Raw genomic sequence first — 18,310 nt, forward strand, 5'->3', positions numbered from 1 at the left:
GCTGGGTGTTTAGAGAAAGAGGTAAAGATAAAAAAAGAGAGAGAAAACAATTAATAAATGAATAAACAAACAAACAAAGCGTTCAGATGCCTACGACGACTTTACCGTTCTAATAATGTGTAACGTAACGTAACGTAATGTCTCACCCTCCGTTGCTACAGCACGTAGCTGTCGGCCCAAAGTGGCCAATGGCTCGTGCAACTTTTCTAAATATCAGAGATCTTTGCACAATTAGGAGAATGCGAGGCGTAGGCAAGGGGCAATAATAGAGAGCATGCATCACCATGGGAAGGGAGTTTACTCCGGGACGTTCAGCGGCACGCTTAATCCGGCGCTTCAGGATCGTCACGGACGGCCGAAACGGGACATCAGTACCATTATTCACATATTGAATGATCTGCTATGCGCCACTCCCGCCGCTGCCGCTGGACACTACAGACATCACAGGCATTCCCATGCGACCACCAACAGACAGCAGCAATCCACGGCAACTATTTCCAGTACAACAACAACTACAACTACCACCACGACTACCTCCGGTGAACCCGTTATCACCAAAACTACCTTCAGGACAGGTATGGTTTTACTACTTCATATACTTTTTTACAAAAAAAAATTCTGCCGGTAATCTCAACTGCGGTATTTGGAATAATTTGTTGACTGACTACTAATGGATGCTCGTTTCTTTGTCCATGCAGAAGAATTGTCAAGGGAGAATGAGGCGACCAAGGGAAAGATGAAGCGACTACGATTGGTAATGGAACAGAGAAGAGCGAAGAGGAAAGCGAGAAGACAGGCCAGGGCTGCGCCTTACACAACACAATGGGCGGCACTGACGCCCAATCCAGATAACACTTCCACGTCGGCATCAACAAATTCTAATACAAATACCGAACCGCAAAGCGAACCCGAATTGCAACCTTGCAGTCCTGAGCCAGTAGTAGCTTGAAATCATACCTCTTTTACACGATATTCGTACTCAATTGCACCTCTACGTCACGTTGTCCTAGAAATTATTTACACTGATTTCTGTTCGGTTTTATCGACGCGTAATAATGAACGCGAGGTTGAGAAAAGCTTTAATTAATACGCTACACTTATATTGTATGCACTGTAGTTAATTACTTAATCTTGAGAAAAACAATTAGATGACAATAATAACGCGCAACAAAAACCGAAAATTTTGTTGTAAAAATATATAATTAATTGCCGGGATAACGATAATGACGTATGCGAGGTATAAAGAAAAAAAAAAAAAATATTATTATATTGTCGGATGAGTATTGGAGGAAGAGTAAATTATAATATTATAGCTTTCAAGCAGGTCAATATGAGAATTCGTCAACGCGTTAATCGACGGATTAGGACCATCGTGTTATCCCCTCGCTATATGCGTACATATTCATTTGTTAAGTGAGACTTGTAATTTGTATCATATTTAACGTTAACATCGTAAAAACGAATAATACAGTTAGACTAATGTACTGAATGAAACAAAGAGGAGAAGAGATAGAGAAGGAAAAAAAAAAAAAAAAATTTTACGAATCATTATCATGTCGTTCTTTGACGGTCGCCGATATATTATTATGTGGCTGTCTAGGCCATCTTCGTCATAGACGATTATATTATATATCCAAGCTATAAGATTTATTAGTTGTTGAGAAAAAGAGTCAAGAAAGTTGGGCTACCAGGTGTGTAGGTGGTCCCGCGACGTGGCCTTGATGCTGCGATTTCGTTTAGGTTTTTTAGCTATTAAATATTATTATTATTATTATTGTCATCATTAATATCATTATATCGAGTTAGGTTTACAAAGGATGAGTTATTACTATTATTATTATTATCATTATTATGAACTACAGTTTTGCAAACTGGCTCAATATTGTAACATACATTTATGAAAACTTTATCAAGTACCAAAATAAATGAATAAATAAATACTGCTTGCTAAGCTATGGTAGAATGAAATTTCGTGTTGTTATCAACAACCATAAGCATCTATAGATTGAATAGAATATAGAAATAATAATTGAATATACATATAGGTAAGTGTTGTGTCTGTGCGTGTTTAGTAGTTAAGCTCGCCTTGGAACCAAAACACCCGCCGCTGCATTGTGGAATAGATAATTAATTTGTCTTTACGACGTTCCTTTATAGTTACTCCGATAGAATTCAATTGAAAGAATTAAACAATGATTGTATTATATATAATGCTAAAATACATTTGTATGTAGTAATACAGACCATTGTTACTACACAATAATCCTTCGCACGTGTCATTCGCTACCTTTGTACGACGCTCTTTGATCTTAAGCGTTATATATGTATACCTATGTCGAGATACAATGAAAAGGAAAGAGAAAAAACAAAAAAGAATTTTAGAAATACATGCAAGTAAGAAGTGACGAATAACTATGTAAACAACTATAGAATACAGTGACGAAATAGCACTACAAATTTGGAGCGTCTCTTTTAGTTCCCGTCATATTCCAAATATCCATTTTATTTTATTTTTTTAAACTAATACCTCGACTATCTTTCCGTTCAAAGCTTACACTTTTTCTATCCATCAGTTTTCACAATGTTGAATAATGAATTAAAAGGAATGGAACAAAAGTTTTCTAGCGAATTAAGTAATCTTTGACCACGTGCTTCCTTACATTCCCTATATCCCCATTGTCTGTTAACTCTGAGTAGTAAAATTTGGGAACAATATCTGGTGTTTGTTAGTTGTAAGTCAGTTATACAAAGTGACAAACAATGTAGCCGAAGCTAAAACTAGACGATTCAGAAACCCTACGGTAATTAACGATTCACGATACTTGAACAATGCGGAATGCGTTATTTGACGAAATGATGAAAAGTATAGTAAATATTAGTCAACGTATCAATAAACATTGACCAGAATCTGTTACTCTTTGGGCAAATTGTTCTTGGTTTTGTGTATTTATTTTTATGAAATCTATAGTTAATCAAAGATCGCGGTTGCGAATGAAATAACTATCCACAACTGGTAATAAATCTATATGCAGCGATTTAAAATCTGTTCGCAAATTACTCAACAAATTCGAACAACTCTTTGATAATGATTAATATTATTGGTAGATTTTCTTGTTTCTATTACAATTTGTTGTTAGATACTGCGTTATGCTCTTGAGACACTTAATTTTAAAATGTTTACATTTATTTGTTGATTACAATATTATTTGTTACTAAAGTGTATAAGAATGGAAGCAAGATGTGCGTTGATAAAAAACTTTGGATAAATTTTGAATTTTGAAATGAGTGATCACTGATCAATATTTTCACCTGTTTAGTTCTCCAAAGATTCGAATGTTGAACTTCGTTATCATTATACTGTGCAGTTGGAGGCAATAATGATAAACTAGGATTGTAAAGTAATGTGACGAGTTAATTAAGTGAACAAATAAACGTGAGCCCTTACAAAAACTTTAATGTTTCCGGTGAATGATTGTTACGTACCGTAAAATTAAAATTAAAATTATAGTATACTTTATACCATGGCCAACATAGCATCACCACCCGAATTGAAAAATTTGAACGCCCTTATTTTTTGCAAATAATGGAATAATTATCCCATTAAAATAACTATGATAAAAAGAATTTTCCGCATAAAGTAATTAGTGTAACAATAATAAGTACAGACTTCAACTCGCAATAATTTATTCAAATCAGTTCGCGATTCCATTGTAATTTTTATTCTTCATAATTGAAAGTAATACTCAACTTAATAATAATTCTCTTTGTCTATATTGAATTGGATATCAAACGTACATAATTAAAAAATTGGAACTATTTCTGAGAATATATTTGATATTTGATTCGTTTTTAAACTACTTCATCGCCATTCTTATTATATCATTCTACTTAAACTAAGTGATGATGGGATGCACAAGTCTATGCAATATGGAGAAAACGTTACATCTTTTTGTCTAACTTAATTGAATAATGAAATTTACCTTGTTAGAAAAAAAACATGCGGTGCTTTTATGTACCCTGTTTTATACAATAGATGATTGTATTCAGGCAAATTTATAAACGGCGATTTTTAAGTAGGACTCAATCTGATAAAGTTAGGTAAGTTAATAACGTAATCTCATTTACTTTAATTACACATATGGGAGTCGACAAAATTTGAACTAAATGACGATAATGACACTTGAGAAATCGGGCGACAGAATAAGTTGTGAAGAATGACCCGAATCCGCGAATCATGGAGGACGCTGATGTGAGTATTATAATAAAAAAGATTAGAACAAAATTAATACATTTTTGATATTTGATTTTGATTGGAACGAAATCTACATGACTCGCGAAATTATGACTTTCGTAGACGTGTGACCAATGAAAAAAGCTCAAATACCCGTAAATATCAGTGTGTGAAGTGATTAATGCAACCCTGCATAAGATTCATAATTCCTTTTCAAAGTGACCGCGTTACAACATTTATCACTTTCATGTAACCTGGTCATTGCGTACAAAACGTGTTACTGTACAAACGTTTTGCCGATAGTTTCTCAATGTTATTGGCTTTCGGAAAAATGGTTTGCCATAAAACTGGCTTTCACTGTAACCGAGAGTAAATATTAAGTACACTATGTTCATGTATCGACAGCAAATTTGCACGGCGGAAGACGTGCACATTATGATGTAGTAAATGATCCATACATACTGGTAACAAGAATCTCTTTCGGTACTATTGAAGTAGCACCTATTGACGATTATATGAAGAAAAAAAAATTAAATTACACAAACAGCATATTTACATAACATATTTCAAAAAGTATTGTTCAGTCAGCATGTGATCATCATTGGTCATTCAAACAATTGCTGGGTAGAAATCAAGCAATAGAAGGTTAGAATAAAAAGTGTTGATAGAGAATCAAAACGAAAAACCTAATGCTAACTTCACACGTGTAATTACAATATAATATTATATTATCATTATCATTATTAGTATTATAAATATTTGTGTGAATAATATCAAATAGGTGTTAGAAGTCATGTGATGATAATAATATATTTCCATTATTCTACACGAGGTGAGGTGAACGGATGGTCGAGCGAAATTGGTGTCTAGAATCGTATATTAATACAGATTGATTTTTTTGGTTATAGTTTTGCGACACATGTGGCACGTTTTAAGCGGCGCAGCGCAATGCTCACACGCACCGTGTCCACAAAGGAAGGCTACGTTTCTCCGCCGTTCCATGCAAATGCTGCATGTGTTGGCTTCTTCCAAATCGGCAACTCGAGACTCAAGGTAACGCAATCTTTCCAAATCTTTGTCTTTGTCCTCTTCTTTCCTCCTTTTCCCATCCACGTCCACGCTGCTGTCCTCTGCCTGCTCGTTTTCTAGCGTTCGCTCATCTAGTTTATTGGTGACAATATTATTAATTGCAAAGCTGTAATGCACTGCTTTCTGCGTAAGTCTGTGAAAGTTGGTGAATCTTTTGGCTTACCTTGACTCACTCGACGTTTAGCATTATTCTGACCACATCGTAAACATCCATATGATACTACGTTGCTACCGGGTACACCAGTCATATCTTCTTGCTTATTTTTTGTTACTCCCGAACATGTTGCACACTCTTCAGAGTCTTGCCTTTGTTCATCCTTTCTCAATCTCTCTTCTGACGATTCTGTTACTAGTTCTCTTTCTATCTGGCTCGGCAGTGTCTCTGCAATTCTACATAGGGGGCTACTCGTGGGTCCACTGCTGCCGAAAAATCATTCGAAACATTACTTAACTCGTTTAATTTTACTTTTTTTTCTCCACGTCACGGTATGCCTATTACTATTCGAGCGTTGAAAAATTGTTTTACAACCTTGCTTCTCACCTTGGTACTTCACTACTGATGGTTATAGCTGTATGATAGGACCGTAACAGATCAGCTAAAGCTGCGTATTCTGGGTCCGCGTGTAGCAAGTCCAATGCCGACTTGCCTTTAGTATTCCTTACTTGCTCTAACAGAAGCCCAGAATTGTCCGAACTGACGAGGAAGCATGCCAAAGCCATTTCCGGTCTTGCTCCTCGTCTTAGTAAATTTTGCGAAATCTGAATTGATCAATATGTTGAAACGAACTGTGTACAACCAATTATTGCCTAGACAACCACAAAATATTACAAAATTTCCATACCGAACGTGACATCTGATCAACTTACCGCGTGTATAACTGAAAATTCGCTATTTCCATCAGTCGGTGTGACGCTGGTGGGATGGGGTCGGCATTTAGTGATGGCTATGTGAAGTGCAGTATCTCCGTCTTCATCCTGGGCGAGAATGTCTGCATGGTGTTGGACCAGTAATTCAACGAGTTCCAAGTGTCCCTGAGAGGTAGCCAAATGCAGTGGCGTCTGACGACGGTTGTTACGCAAATCTACACGCGCACAACCACCCGTAGGCGAAAGGAGCGTCGCCACAACGTCACGATGCCCATTTAGAGCTGCCAAGTGAAGAGCCGCGAATCCATCCTCTTTTTTTATGTCTACCAGCTGTCTTGCTTTAACCACAAGCTTTTCAGTCGCGCTGTAATATATTGATAATTGTTTTTTCAAGAAGCTACATTGAAGAGAGAGGTCTCCAAATTGTATTTAGAATTGAATTTGGAATATTCTCTTTGTTAATACTGTTGTTTGATAATGTAGCCACCAGTGTGGGTCAAAAATCGCTTACAACGTGTTCCCCTTCAAAGCTGCATGATGAAGTATGTTAAACCCTCTTCTATTGCGAAGCGTCACATCAAGGCGGTCGCACAAGCATAAAGCTTCAACAATGTCAAGGTCATCTTTGCCAATTGCATCATGTAGCGCTGTATCTCCATATTCATCTTGAAGATTGACATCGCATCCATGGCGTAGCAGAATTCGGACACATGCGGCATGCTGCTTGTTTACTGCCACATGCAACGCACTACACTTGCTGTTATTTACTGCATCAACAGCTGCACCTCGTGCCACCAACAATTCCATTATTTCCGGCTGGTTTCTGCAAAAATATAATTTAACTCTACTTACTTTCACCAAATTTTTTGAGGTAACAATAATTTTGTCTTAGATTAGCAATAAGTTTGTTGGGATGAATGTGAAATATGTATAATACCCAAATGCAGCGTAGTGAAGAGGGGAATCCCCGTCTTCGTCTACTGCTTGGAGGGATGCGCCAGCATCTATTAGTAATGAACAGATGTCGCACTGACCCTGGTGGGCGGCAATTTGCAGGCACGTTTTGTCACCACCTCCTGGTCTGGTAGATCTTGCATCAACTTTACCAGGATTTTTACGTAAAAATTCTTTAACTGCAGTAACTCCAGCTTCTCCGCAGGCTGCGTCTCTCAGCAATTTCTCTACTTCGTTGTCAATACTATTATCACCTGATCCTGTGACGCCATCGGGACGCCAGGACGGATTTAATGCATCTGCAGCATGAAGATTCGTAATGAAAATTTGTACTTTGATCCGAAATATGCACATGACATAAATGGGAAATTTGAAACATCAATTAATTATTAATACCCACTCGAGCGATCTCTGAAGCGATTAGCATCACCTTGACCTCCATTTCCTGGTCTTGTGGGTGGAACCAATGTTACGTTTGCTGGATTAAAAGTCCATGTGTGCCCATCAAATTCTACCCGAATGTCTCCATCCGAATAAATTTTAATTACTTTTCCTGTTTTCCCCAAAACCTATGGTGTATCGTAAAATTTATGTAAATTAATTTCGGATCTGTGGTTGAAAGTGGACAGAACAAGAAGGCGAGAGGTGTAAGAATGTTCATAACTAAACGCTGGCAGACGCATCAAAGAATTTTTAGTCTTCTTTGTAATGGAAAGTACTTTGACTATTTAACGCATTTGGATCAAGAAAATAGACCATGTCGCCTTCTTGAACAGTTCGATAGAATTTTCTATTACAGTTTTCATAACATCTATCCATTCTCCATGGCCACGTTGATAATGCTTGACAGATGTAGCATCAGTCTTGACCCTAACAATGTCTCCAAGTGTAAATGTATCTTTGGTAGTGACTTTGGTCAATGATCCCGGATGGAAAGTCCACCGATTATTGCAAGATTCGTACTGGACTCTAATATCACCTTTATCTGTGACTCGATGAACTGTACCAATCTGAAATAAATAATATTATGTTCCTAACGAAATTAAGAAAATGCAAATCGATAAACAATATTCGGTATTGTTACATCTGAAATACGATTTTGATTAAATAATTAGTAGATAAGTATGTGTTATCAAACATCAGACTATAAATTTTATTATATTTTCTAGTTCTACGATATTTAGAAGTGAAATATTGAAGGAAATTCTAAGCGTCATTTTAATAGATGTGATTGAATCCTAATAGCACGTACCTTTCCAATATATTCAGCCATGCGTGGATTCCAGCCACCGTGACCAATTTGCATTTGTTTTAGTGTATCGACTTCCATTAGAACTCTGACCTTGTCGCCGACATTAAAAGACAAATGTCGAGGGCTTAGAGTAGGATTACTACCATTAGGTGTTGTGGGTTGATCCATAACTGGCATCATCATCACAATGTGTCCAAGAACAGGTAAGTGCTGTTTGTAATAAGTACCGCACGTAGCTTCTTCAACATAGCAGAGATCAACGCACCCTTTGTAGCCAAGTCTATACACGTTTGTGGTACCAGTCGACCATGTCACTGTTGCTACTGACCGACTACTTTCATTGTCCCATCCACGAATATCCATTACACGGCCAGTTTTATCTGTATGGCATATTATGCAATGTTTATTCATCATTTATCAGCCACTTATCAAGTATTGACATAATTTTACAACAAACTAATTTACTCTTAATTCTTTGAAACCTTGATATATGTTAGATGAGGATGGTTTTTTAAAACATTTTTTAGAGTAAAATTCGAAATACTTTTCTGAAAGTGAATTAGAAACTGGCGCTTTATAGGAGTAACAGAATTTTGTTTCCAAGTTTGCAATTTGTCTTTTGAGTCAACTTGAGTCATTTAGTACTCAAAATGAAATCGATTTGGACACAAATTTTTTACACTTGAGATTCCTGAACTTTTGCAAAATTTTCAGATTGAAAATGCGCAATTTCCATACCGTTTGTTTAGGTTTCTAAAAACTCACAAGATTGTTCAAACGCACATACCGGGACCGTCGTCTTGATTACCCCACTCCCAATCTGGTCCCCTCACAACTTTGGCACCAATGAATATCCCTTTTAATGGTATTTTAGTGCAGCCTTCTCTTGGGGTCAGTTGCACACTGTAAAAAAAAATACAACGTGGGAAATGCATTGAGCGAAATTTTGCTGTCATGAACGAAATGAAACAAACATAGTTTTAACTAAACAAGAATAAAATTGAAACTCACCCCACAGCGTTGGCAGTTTGAAATCTCTGGAAGGTATGATTAAGGTAATGAACATCCGCCATATAGCACTGGGTACACAAATCGTAGTCAATGCACTGCGCACACTTCCATCTGATGCCTGCAATTCCGTGTCTTTTACAGCCGTCACAGATTATGTTTGAGTGCTTGATACCGGCAGCTGCGTTGTCAAAGACCAGTAGATCGTAGGCGCCCTGATATCCGATTCTATAATTACTTCTCGACCCCCTGTCCCACTGCACAATTACAGTCTTGTCAGGTGTCTTTTCAGCGGTGTTTGCAGTCGAATTTGAAGGGTTACCAGAGCCAGACGACTTCCCAACTTCTATGACAGTGCCTGCGTGGCCCTCGCCACCGTCCTGGTCTTCCCAAGTCCAATGTGGGCCACGAACTACCCGCAATCCCACTTCCATATCTCTTGAGGAAAATGATCGTGTTTATCCTGGAGTTAATCATTTGTTATACATACTTGTATTTGTGTATCGTTAATACAGCGTGTGCTGTGTGTATGTGTAGGCGTATTATTTTCCTCCTCAGTTTAGAAGATTTCCTTATTGCGCATTATGAATAATCGTATCGCAAATTAGCCATTCCTACTCTTCGTTCGCGTTGCTACCACGCAATGTATTTCAAGTCATGTACTAATCAGGGTGAGCAACGAACTGTGATACGAGGTCGACGTCTCTCCACCTAGGCTTGCGCGCGTACTTACAGATATAAGCGATGTATTCCCGTTTCCTCAATTAAAACGTCAAACGAAACTCACCTACGACAACATCGTCAAGCACAGATATCACGAGTGAACTGCACAGAGAGTACAATTTTCAATGTAAACGATGTCGGTAGCTAATTAGGTATTTCACTATGCGGGTAACCCAAAATAACCCGACATTTTTACAGTATTATTACTTACACATCTTATGCGTGATCTAATCCTGTGTTCCCAGCGATCACGGACTACGGAAATATCACATAGTTTGCAGACTACCATCGACATATAGTATAGGCCATGCAATCCGGCATGAAGGCCTTAGCAAAGTGTCCACTGGATTTAGACAGAGAGAACGAGGTGGGAGTCAATTGCTTTCTCTCTCTATCATATTGCTACGCTGCTGAATGGAAAGAAACGGAGATTGACCGCCACCAGTGGCTATCTCTTTCTACAGCTGGCCGTATTCTACTGGCCTAAGCGTAGTCCATACTACATATATGTCGATGCAGATTACACGTAGCTTCTCATATTCTCCATAGGCATCGTAGGAGTCTACGGGGAAAACCCGAAAGGTGAGTAAGATTGTGAAATTCGGTGAAAATTTATGACAAACTTGACGCGGATGACACCGAACAAAGCGCTACGTAAAATTTAGGTACCTCGCATACAAATTACCGGATTGGAACGTGTGATTTATTCATTGCATGAGTATGTAGCTAAATACGCGAATACTTTATACTGGTGTTTTTCCTCAACCTAATAATGATCAACTCTATTTATCCTGGTTCGGTTTGCCCCAACCGCTAAGCAAACAGGATAAATTGGGATGTACTCGATATCAAGTAGCGCGTTTTGCAATAAACCTACTTCGTTATTTTTCCTCCTTCCATGAATTTTAATGCCTTTGGTTTCAAAATAGTTACAGCGATACACTATTCGAAAAAAACAAACATAAAAGAGAATATAAATTAATAATATAATCGAAAAAGCCTGCGAATTAACATGGTGCTTTAAAATGATTCTGGTGAATAATAATAATGATACGCATCAAAGTTCAAAATTCAAATACTATACATAGAGTATACTTTATTTGCCATTGGATTATGAAATAATAGCAAGTATATTAGAAACTCCTAGAGCAAAGTTCTTAACTTTTCCCGTGTAATTTCACAATTTAGTGCGCTTCGGTTAGATTTAACGCTGACTGAAATAAAATATCAAAATCTTGAGTGATATATGAGATATGTATGTCATCTGATCAGAACTTATGTACCGCAATACATGCACCATATTTCAGAGGAAGTTTCAATATATTTTGAGCTGATTCATTAAAAAACGACCTTGAGTCGTATTCTGTGAAGTGTATCAACGTCTCTGCGCGTTAGAAATCGAAGCAATTTAGGCGAGTATGGCGGTTGAGATTACTGAGAATGGTGAATAAACGTCGAATTTTCTCAATTAGCTGATATTGGGTCCAATGTTAATAAAAAAGAACGCCCGTTAATTCTTACATCATTTTCCCATATCTTCTTTATTCCGTCGAACTTGTGACATCTAAATCAACAGCCGAGGGGGTGGCTTTTGCCATGGGCTTATTGTAGTTATTGATCCCGGTAAATTAAGATCCGTACCAACAATTTCAATCATTGCGCAATTTCTGATGGGTTCTTTAGTCAACGTGCAGAACATGACGTGACTATTCGGAGTGACAAATTTCCTTATTCAAAATTTTTTAATGAAATTTGTAAGGCTAAGCAAGTAGGGTCTTACGGTAAAATTTAAATGAAATCAAGCAGGTGATTCTCGCGTACACATGCAGAGATCTACCACAAGTGCAAGTGAAAGTACGTAGATATATTTCTTATTCTCTGTGGTATAGCATCGAATGTAATTATCATTATGGCGACTACGACACCCACGCCATTAGTTCAACCAATCGCCGACGTAAATTTTTTTAAATTGTGAGTTACCATCATGTGACTGATTGTTGCATGGTAACGGTTAGTTCAGATTGGCAGCAGCACCATACGGTTCTCTACTATCTTCTTGTAGAGATAATTCTATGGTTCAGTACCGCCGCTTATCCACACGCAAAACATGGCGGATTGCAAGGGTGCGTTGTGTGATTTTATTTATTAAAATATATCCTACTATTGTTTGCTTGGATGCAAATTCTCGATATATCAAAGCTGTGAATGTGTTGAAGATCGTTGAAACATTATTATCGCTTTGTGAATTCGCATATAAGAATATCTGTGACAGTTTGTTATTGTTTGGGACATTTGATCCCTTCCTTTGATCACTTTCACTCTACATGTACTGAAACCTCACGAATATTTAATGAATATTAATTTTAATAATTTATTCAGAGAATACCGACGAGAAAAATTGTCCTCGGCCACCGATTATCATGAAGTTGGATGCCCCGGAAGAGTCGAGCGAAAACTCGGCCAATGGTCAGAAGTGACAAATCAACTTATACTTTAAAGTTCCTTCAATATTTTTGATCAAACTAGTCAATTTATGCTTAAAAAATTTTGGTACAATTTTTAATTAAGAAAAATCATTAAACTTACTTATCGTAAAATATTTTCAGAGGAAGGAGATGGACAATCTGGAGGACCTGACTCACCAAATTCAAGTTCTACAAGCAAAGGTGATAGTAAAATACATTACGAGTTTTATCACAATTCACATGGATTTGAAAAGTTTAATAATGATGGATCAAACAATAACAAGAACAGAATAGCAAAAAATATTAATATCAGTTTTAAACGCTAATATGGAAAGGGAAATATCGATATGAAAGAATCATCCGATGATAAGCCTTAATACTTTTACACATCGATGACTTTCACTTCGGAAATTTCCAAGCTCAGCACAAGTTCGTTTTAGAATATAACATGCACTGGAAATGTACTTGCAAATTATACTGTCTGCAACTTCAAGTTTTCTGCCAAAAGGAAAAATTCTTCCAAAAGAATCAAGTCATGAGACAGTTAAATGAAATTATCCAAAGTATATCAAATCCAGCCACATTCATCTGATGCATTTATTTTCATTTAGGAATTTACTCATGACTCTTTTCTACTCTGCCTTGATATTGACATGTTAGAGGTTGGACATTCATATTTGTGAAAATCAAAACTTTTTTACACAATGTTAGTATAATAAACACCTCATTATATCTTGTCTTTGTTTCACAGGTCCTATACTAGCTGCATCCAAGTTTGGAAACTCATTTGGAGTTAGTGAATTCTCAAATTCTAGTAAACCAAAACCAGCGTTGTTAAGGCCGTCACAGTTGAGTGCAGTGACGAATAACCCTGGGCCATCTACCAAGAATCCGTTACAGCCAGCAAAGTTCCACAACCCGTTTATAAAAGTAACGGATAATATTGAACTCGAGAGTGATAGCAGTGTTACAAAGAACACAGATAAAAATGAAACTGTAAACAATGACTCTAGAAGTAAAGAAGATACGAAGCCAAAGTTTTTACCCCTCGGCGTGAATACTAAAGATAATGAAAATGGTATAAATAACACTGTCGCTCCGAGTGCCTCGACACCAAGTTTTATTTTCGGACAAAATTTGAAGGAACGAGTTGCCGTTGGAAATGACACTGAAGTTTCTGACAGCTCTGAAGAGCATGAAACTAAAGACGAAGAGAGCAATGAAAATGGATCCTCGGAAATGTTGTTTTCTAGCGCAGCTACAGTCTGCAGAAGTACTAGCCGGCCTGGTTTAACACTTTCTCAAGCTGCGCAAGAACTCGAAGAGGCCAGCAGAGCTAACAAACGTAAATACAGCCAGGTAACACTTCTTACTGGCGAAGAGGATGAAACTAATGTATTACAAATCAACTGCAAGCTATTTGCTTTTGACAAGGTACTTATGATTGTTATATAATCTTTTACACTACCATTCTCACTTGCACAGTTTTCGATTCTTTAGAAAGTGAGTTCAAAAAAGAAAACAATATGACAAATCTGCATTGCACATACCAAAAATTCTATGATCATTATACCTAAGTGAGATTCATCTGCATTTTATTGTACTAAATTCTGACTCAAATCTTAGGGCACCAGTGGGTGGCAGGAAAGAGGGCGAGGAAGTCTGCGATTGAACGACAGGGACGAAGAGTCAAGACTAGTAGGGAGAGCAGCCGGGACTCAGAGGCTGGTCCTAAATACAAAAGTTTGGCCCGGAATGACTGCAGAAAGAGCTGGACCCAAATCTTTGAGGCTTACAGCGATGGATGTGCATGGGGACATCAGAATCTTTGTCGTTCAGGCAGCCCCCAAAGAAGTTGATCAGCTCCATAGTCTTTTAATGCAGCGATTACGTCGAGCTCAGGATCGTCAGCCCAAGAAGTTAGCAACTGAACACTGACCTCACAGTAATATTGATCTCTAGTGGAGCTCACCCTTGACTCGACTCAATCAATATAAGATTTTCGAGTGAAATGTCACGTTTGTAAACTATAATTGTTTTCGTGATGTAAGGACCGACTTTTAGCATGCTGATAGCTGCTACATAATTTATGCATCGATCTATCTACTAAAGTTGCTAGCTTTCGTGTATACCTCCCAATATTTTCTGAGTACGAGGAATTCCGACACCAATCATGAGGTTTTTCTTATTGTTTTGATGCACCCAAGCCTTTTTCTAATCATTCCCAATTGATACGTCGTATTTTTGTTTTTTGTTTATTTTTTTTCTTAAAAATATTCTCGGTTTTTATTTTTAGCATTTTATTTCTTTTTTTTTTCCGTCAACGTCACGTAACAGGGTTGTTAAAAAGACGAAAGAAGCTACACATGATGAATAAATAAATATAGGTATATACAAATATATATATTCATGATATATAGGATAGGAAAAAATATCTAGATAGGGATTTTGAGCGGTATAGCGTGTTTATTAATTCGAACATTTCACAAAAGAAAAAATATTAATGTGCTATTTGTTCAAATATTGTAGATAAAGGAATTTACGTTACACGGGAATCTCTATCTAGTAGTTATTAAATTTCATTCGTATGTATTTTTTTCTTTTTTTTATACCACCCTGTACAGTGATGTCAACGTTTTTTTTTTTTCTCTTTTTTTCGATTTTGTTATCGCCGCTATATTAAAACTGTCCGACGCACGCTCTCACAGACTTATTGTTGTAAAATGAAAATAAATAAGTTTGTAAAAGTAAATATTAAGGTAATAATTTGAGTCAAATACTATTTACAGTAATTCAAATCGACATTCTATCAAATAAATTATCAGTAATAACACTTAAGCGGTAGAAAGTGTGTAATTGTTGATTAGTAAGAAGAAAAAACGAGAAGAAAGAAATGATAAACGCATTGTAAAACTCATCGATTGCGTTAAAATACAGAATTTGCATTAAAGAAACAAGTGCCCCTTGACTTTATATTTGAGTACGTCACTCGATTTTACACAATCATTGGAAAGAATATGATATTTATTTTTAGTACCTACCTATTGTATTAACTTTTTGCAATTAATAGTTATGATTGTTATTTTAGTATAATTATTTCTATAATTTGTAGCTTGTAATACTGAAATTGATGAATCAGCACAAAATAATAATTTTTGATCAAATCAAACGGGCTGTGGGCATCAAACGGTTAACAATCTTTGTCAAAGATGGCTCCACAAGGATCGTTATATGGCGGGCGGTATTCAACAGGCCGATATTTATAGACACAAGAGAGTTTCGTGTAAGCGTATAAAGATTTGGGCGTCAAAGTCCAGGCCCTTTGCATATTAAATACACACACTATGAGATTTATTTGCGAATTTTTTTTTTTTTTGCAAACCAACGGTTCAATCTCGATAAAGTAATGTTTCCTTACTAGAGTTTAGTTTCATGAAGATGACAGTAGTGCCAAGGAATATAATATAGTAAATTATTTTGAAGTTGACGGAGATATAGTAGATACAACAATCACCGTTCTAGTGAATATGTACAAATATTTTATTTTAAGAATGTAGTAGTCTACACACTTTTAAACACACATTTTTCCTCTATTCTTTGAATATCAATCCTTTTACTTCATCAGGCATGCACACATAGACAGCTAATATTATTTTAATTCAATTTACAAGTTCGTGGATCCGTATAGGTAAATAAAAACACCTCTCGATAAGTCGTCGACGATGTTTTGCGCTATGCTCGGATTTTTCTCGGAGCACTAAGAGTCTTCTCCAAGGAATTTATACTCTTCTAGTTAGTAAAAATGATGTTCACCGGTTCTCGTACCAAACGAAGAAGTACCACTGGCGGAGGATCTGGAAGAAAGTCGTCTCTTGAGCACAGTCGTCCACATTTACGTGCCGGCGTTGAAGGATATACTTACAGGCAAGATTATATCAATGTTTGAAATATTCTGGCAATATTTCAGATCAAATCGATTCAGTCGTATTGTCATAATTTTATACTGTGGGAAACAAATCTTAGAAATATCAGTAATACGAATGACGGTCCTGAATTTTCAAAAGTCATTCTAATTGACTGACATTAATGAGTTATTACACTTTGATGATCAGACAATTTTCTTGGTTTTGGGAAGACCATGATTCGATATATTTATTTCCATCATTCCAACAATTGACACCTTCCAATGTAAATAAAATAAATTCCAATCAAATTTGCAGAGCGAAAATAGTGCGGCACAGATATTCACTCACTCGGCTAATCGTTAAAGTTTATCCCGTTTAAAATTTCTTTTGGTAAACAGCAACTGAGAGATGTACTTTTCTGTTTGTCAATTTTAGAACTAGGGTTCCAGCTTTGGTGGATCCAACAGATCTTCCACCAGCTAGTTCGGGCGGAAGGACTTATGTATATAGAACAAGGATACCTCATAGAGAACATGACGCTGGTGCTGCATCGAGATCCTCTCCTGAGAATAATGTTGGAGGTCCAATAACTAGGAGAAGAGGTGCGGTTAAACATAACAAGGTTCACATTGTCCGAGGGCATCGATTGGTCGCCAAGTTCTTTAGACAGCCAACATTTTGTGCATTTTGTAAGGATTTTTTATGGTGAGATTTGAAAATTAATAGCACATTTCTACTTGCTTACATATACATATATATTACATGTATATAATATATATATATGTATAAGGATCAGATATTGTGATTAGGTGTAGCGTTAACCGATTCGGTAATTTATAAACATAAAATAGGCAGTTTCTCTGTCAGTCTCCGAATCCACAATAGATTAGAGATGGATTTTTCGATGACAAAACCAGACAGACGAACAAAATCAAACCATGAAAGGTGTGTTTATTGCCAATATGGATTTAAGTGGTAATAACTTGGTCGTGCAGGTCCAGAAACTGCCGCTTCCGATTTGTCATTAACCAAGTAAATAGAAGAAAATAAGAAGATCGCTATCTTAGAATCGATACTCTAAAATTCCAGCTCACCTTGTTATAAATAAATCACATTGCTGTTCCAACACATTGTTTAATCGACCCCTTTACATAGATATATGTACAGTTTAATTGAAGCTTTGCCTTGTAGAACTGTTTCAAACAGTTTCAGATTAAAGAATATAATTTGTATTTGCAATTTCAGGGGTTTTGGAAAGCAGGGATATCAGTGTCAAGGTTGGTATGCATTTACGATTATTGTTTATCTTAAATCAAGCCCTGATGAGATAAAAACTAATGTACAATTTTTTTCTATTTTGTTACAGCATGTCAGACAGCAGTGCACAAAAAATGTCACGATAAATTGTTAACCAAGTGCCCAGAGAGCGGTCGCGAGTCGGAAACTACAATTGTAAGTGTTAACATTTCGATCAGAGAACAATCTGTTTGCCAATTATGCATTGCTTTCACTAATTTTTTAAATGATATTTGGCTATATTGGAACACTTAGAAATTAATTTGCTTTTACGTCACACATAATTAATATTCTGAACATTACGAACGAACTGATATCCTCTACAGTTTTTTTTTCTTACGTTTCAATTTCAGTATCTAAGAGAACGCTTTAAAGTTGATGTACCGCATAGATTTCGACCCCATACATTCATGTCGCCAACATTCTGTGATCATTGTGGATCTATGCTGTACGGTCTTTTCAGACAAGGTTTGAGATGTGATGGTGAGTCCAAAAATATTGTTAAGTTATTCAAAAATTA

At 36.6% G+C, this 18,310-nt stretch overlaps 3 protein-coding genes across 11 annotated transcripts in view; 2 read left to right on the plus strand and 1 right to left on the minus strand.

Moving 5' to 3' along the window:
* The window catches only part of LOC107221546 (midnolin-A), a 52,726-nt gene extending 51,409 nt beyond the window's left edge, over positions 1-1,317 (plus strand). For both annotated transcript variants that reach the window (XM_015660567.2, XM_015660568.2), the window contains exons 4-5: positions 236-575; positions 699-1,317. In XM_015660567.2, the coding sequence (XP_015516053.2) occupies positions 236-575; positions 699-949 (591 nt within the window). In that variant the 3' untranslated portion in view covers positions 950-1,317. The remainder of the gene's footprint in view (positions 1-235; positions 576-698) is intronic.
* A 2,350-nt stretch (positions 1,318-3,667) lies between these two features.
* On the minus strand, positions 3,668-10,430 carry LOC107221548 (E3 ubiquitin-protein ligase MIB2). Of its 8 annotated transcripts, none has more exons than XM_046736156.1 (13): positions 10,336-10,430; positions 10,135-10,226; positions 9,405-9,864; positions 9,181-9,296; positions 8,394-8,773; positions 7,939-8,151; positions 7,542-7,710; positions 7,125-7,440; positions 6,699-7,010; positions 6,188-6,551; positions 5,862-6,079; positions 5,484-5,740; positions 3,668-5,391 (listed from the first exon to the last, which is right to left on the minus strand). In XM_046736156.1, exons 3-13 carry the CDS (start codon positions 9,833-9,835, stop codon positions 5,111-5,113), a joined length of 3,057 nt encoding a protein of 1,018 aa, XP_046592112.1. In that variant the 5' UTR covers positions 9,836-9,864; positions 10,135-10,226; positions 10,336-10,430; the 3' UTR covers positions 3,668-5,110. The 8 variants fall into 8 exon arrangements, with proteins under 8 accessions (XP_046592112.1, XP_015516057.1, XP_015516059.1 ...); XM_015660571.2 differs by having other exon boundaries at positions 10,189-10,226; positions 10,336-10,405; XM_015660573.2 differs by having other exon boundaries at positions 9,405-9,839; positions 10,189-10,226; positions 10,336-10,392.
* A 1,719-nt stretch (positions 10,431-12,149) lies between these two features.
* Positions 12,150-14,760, plus strand: LOC107221550 (ran-binding protein 3). The gene is made up of 5 exons (XM_015660577.2): positions 12,150-12,247; positions 12,504-12,590; positions 12,731-12,790; positions 13,341-14,023; positions 14,216-14,760. The coding sequence occupies exons 1-5, from the start codon at positions 12,232-12,234 to the stop codon at positions 14,525-14,527; spliced, it is 1,158 nt and encodes a 385-aa protein (XP_015516063.1). The 5' UTR covers positions 12,150-12,231; the 3' UTR covers positions 14,528-14,760.
* Positions 14,761-18,310: the final 3,550 nt, after the last annotated feature.

The sequence above is a fragment of the Neodiprion lecontei genome, chromosome 4 (genome assembly GCF_021901455.1).
Source record: "Neodiprion lecontei isolate iyNeoLeco1 chromosome 4, iyNeoLeco1.1, whole genome shotgun sequence".
NCBI classification, from domain to species: domain Eukaryota; kingdom Metazoa; phylum Arthropoda; class Insecta; order Hymenoptera; family Diprionidae; genus Neodiprion; species Neodiprion lecontei.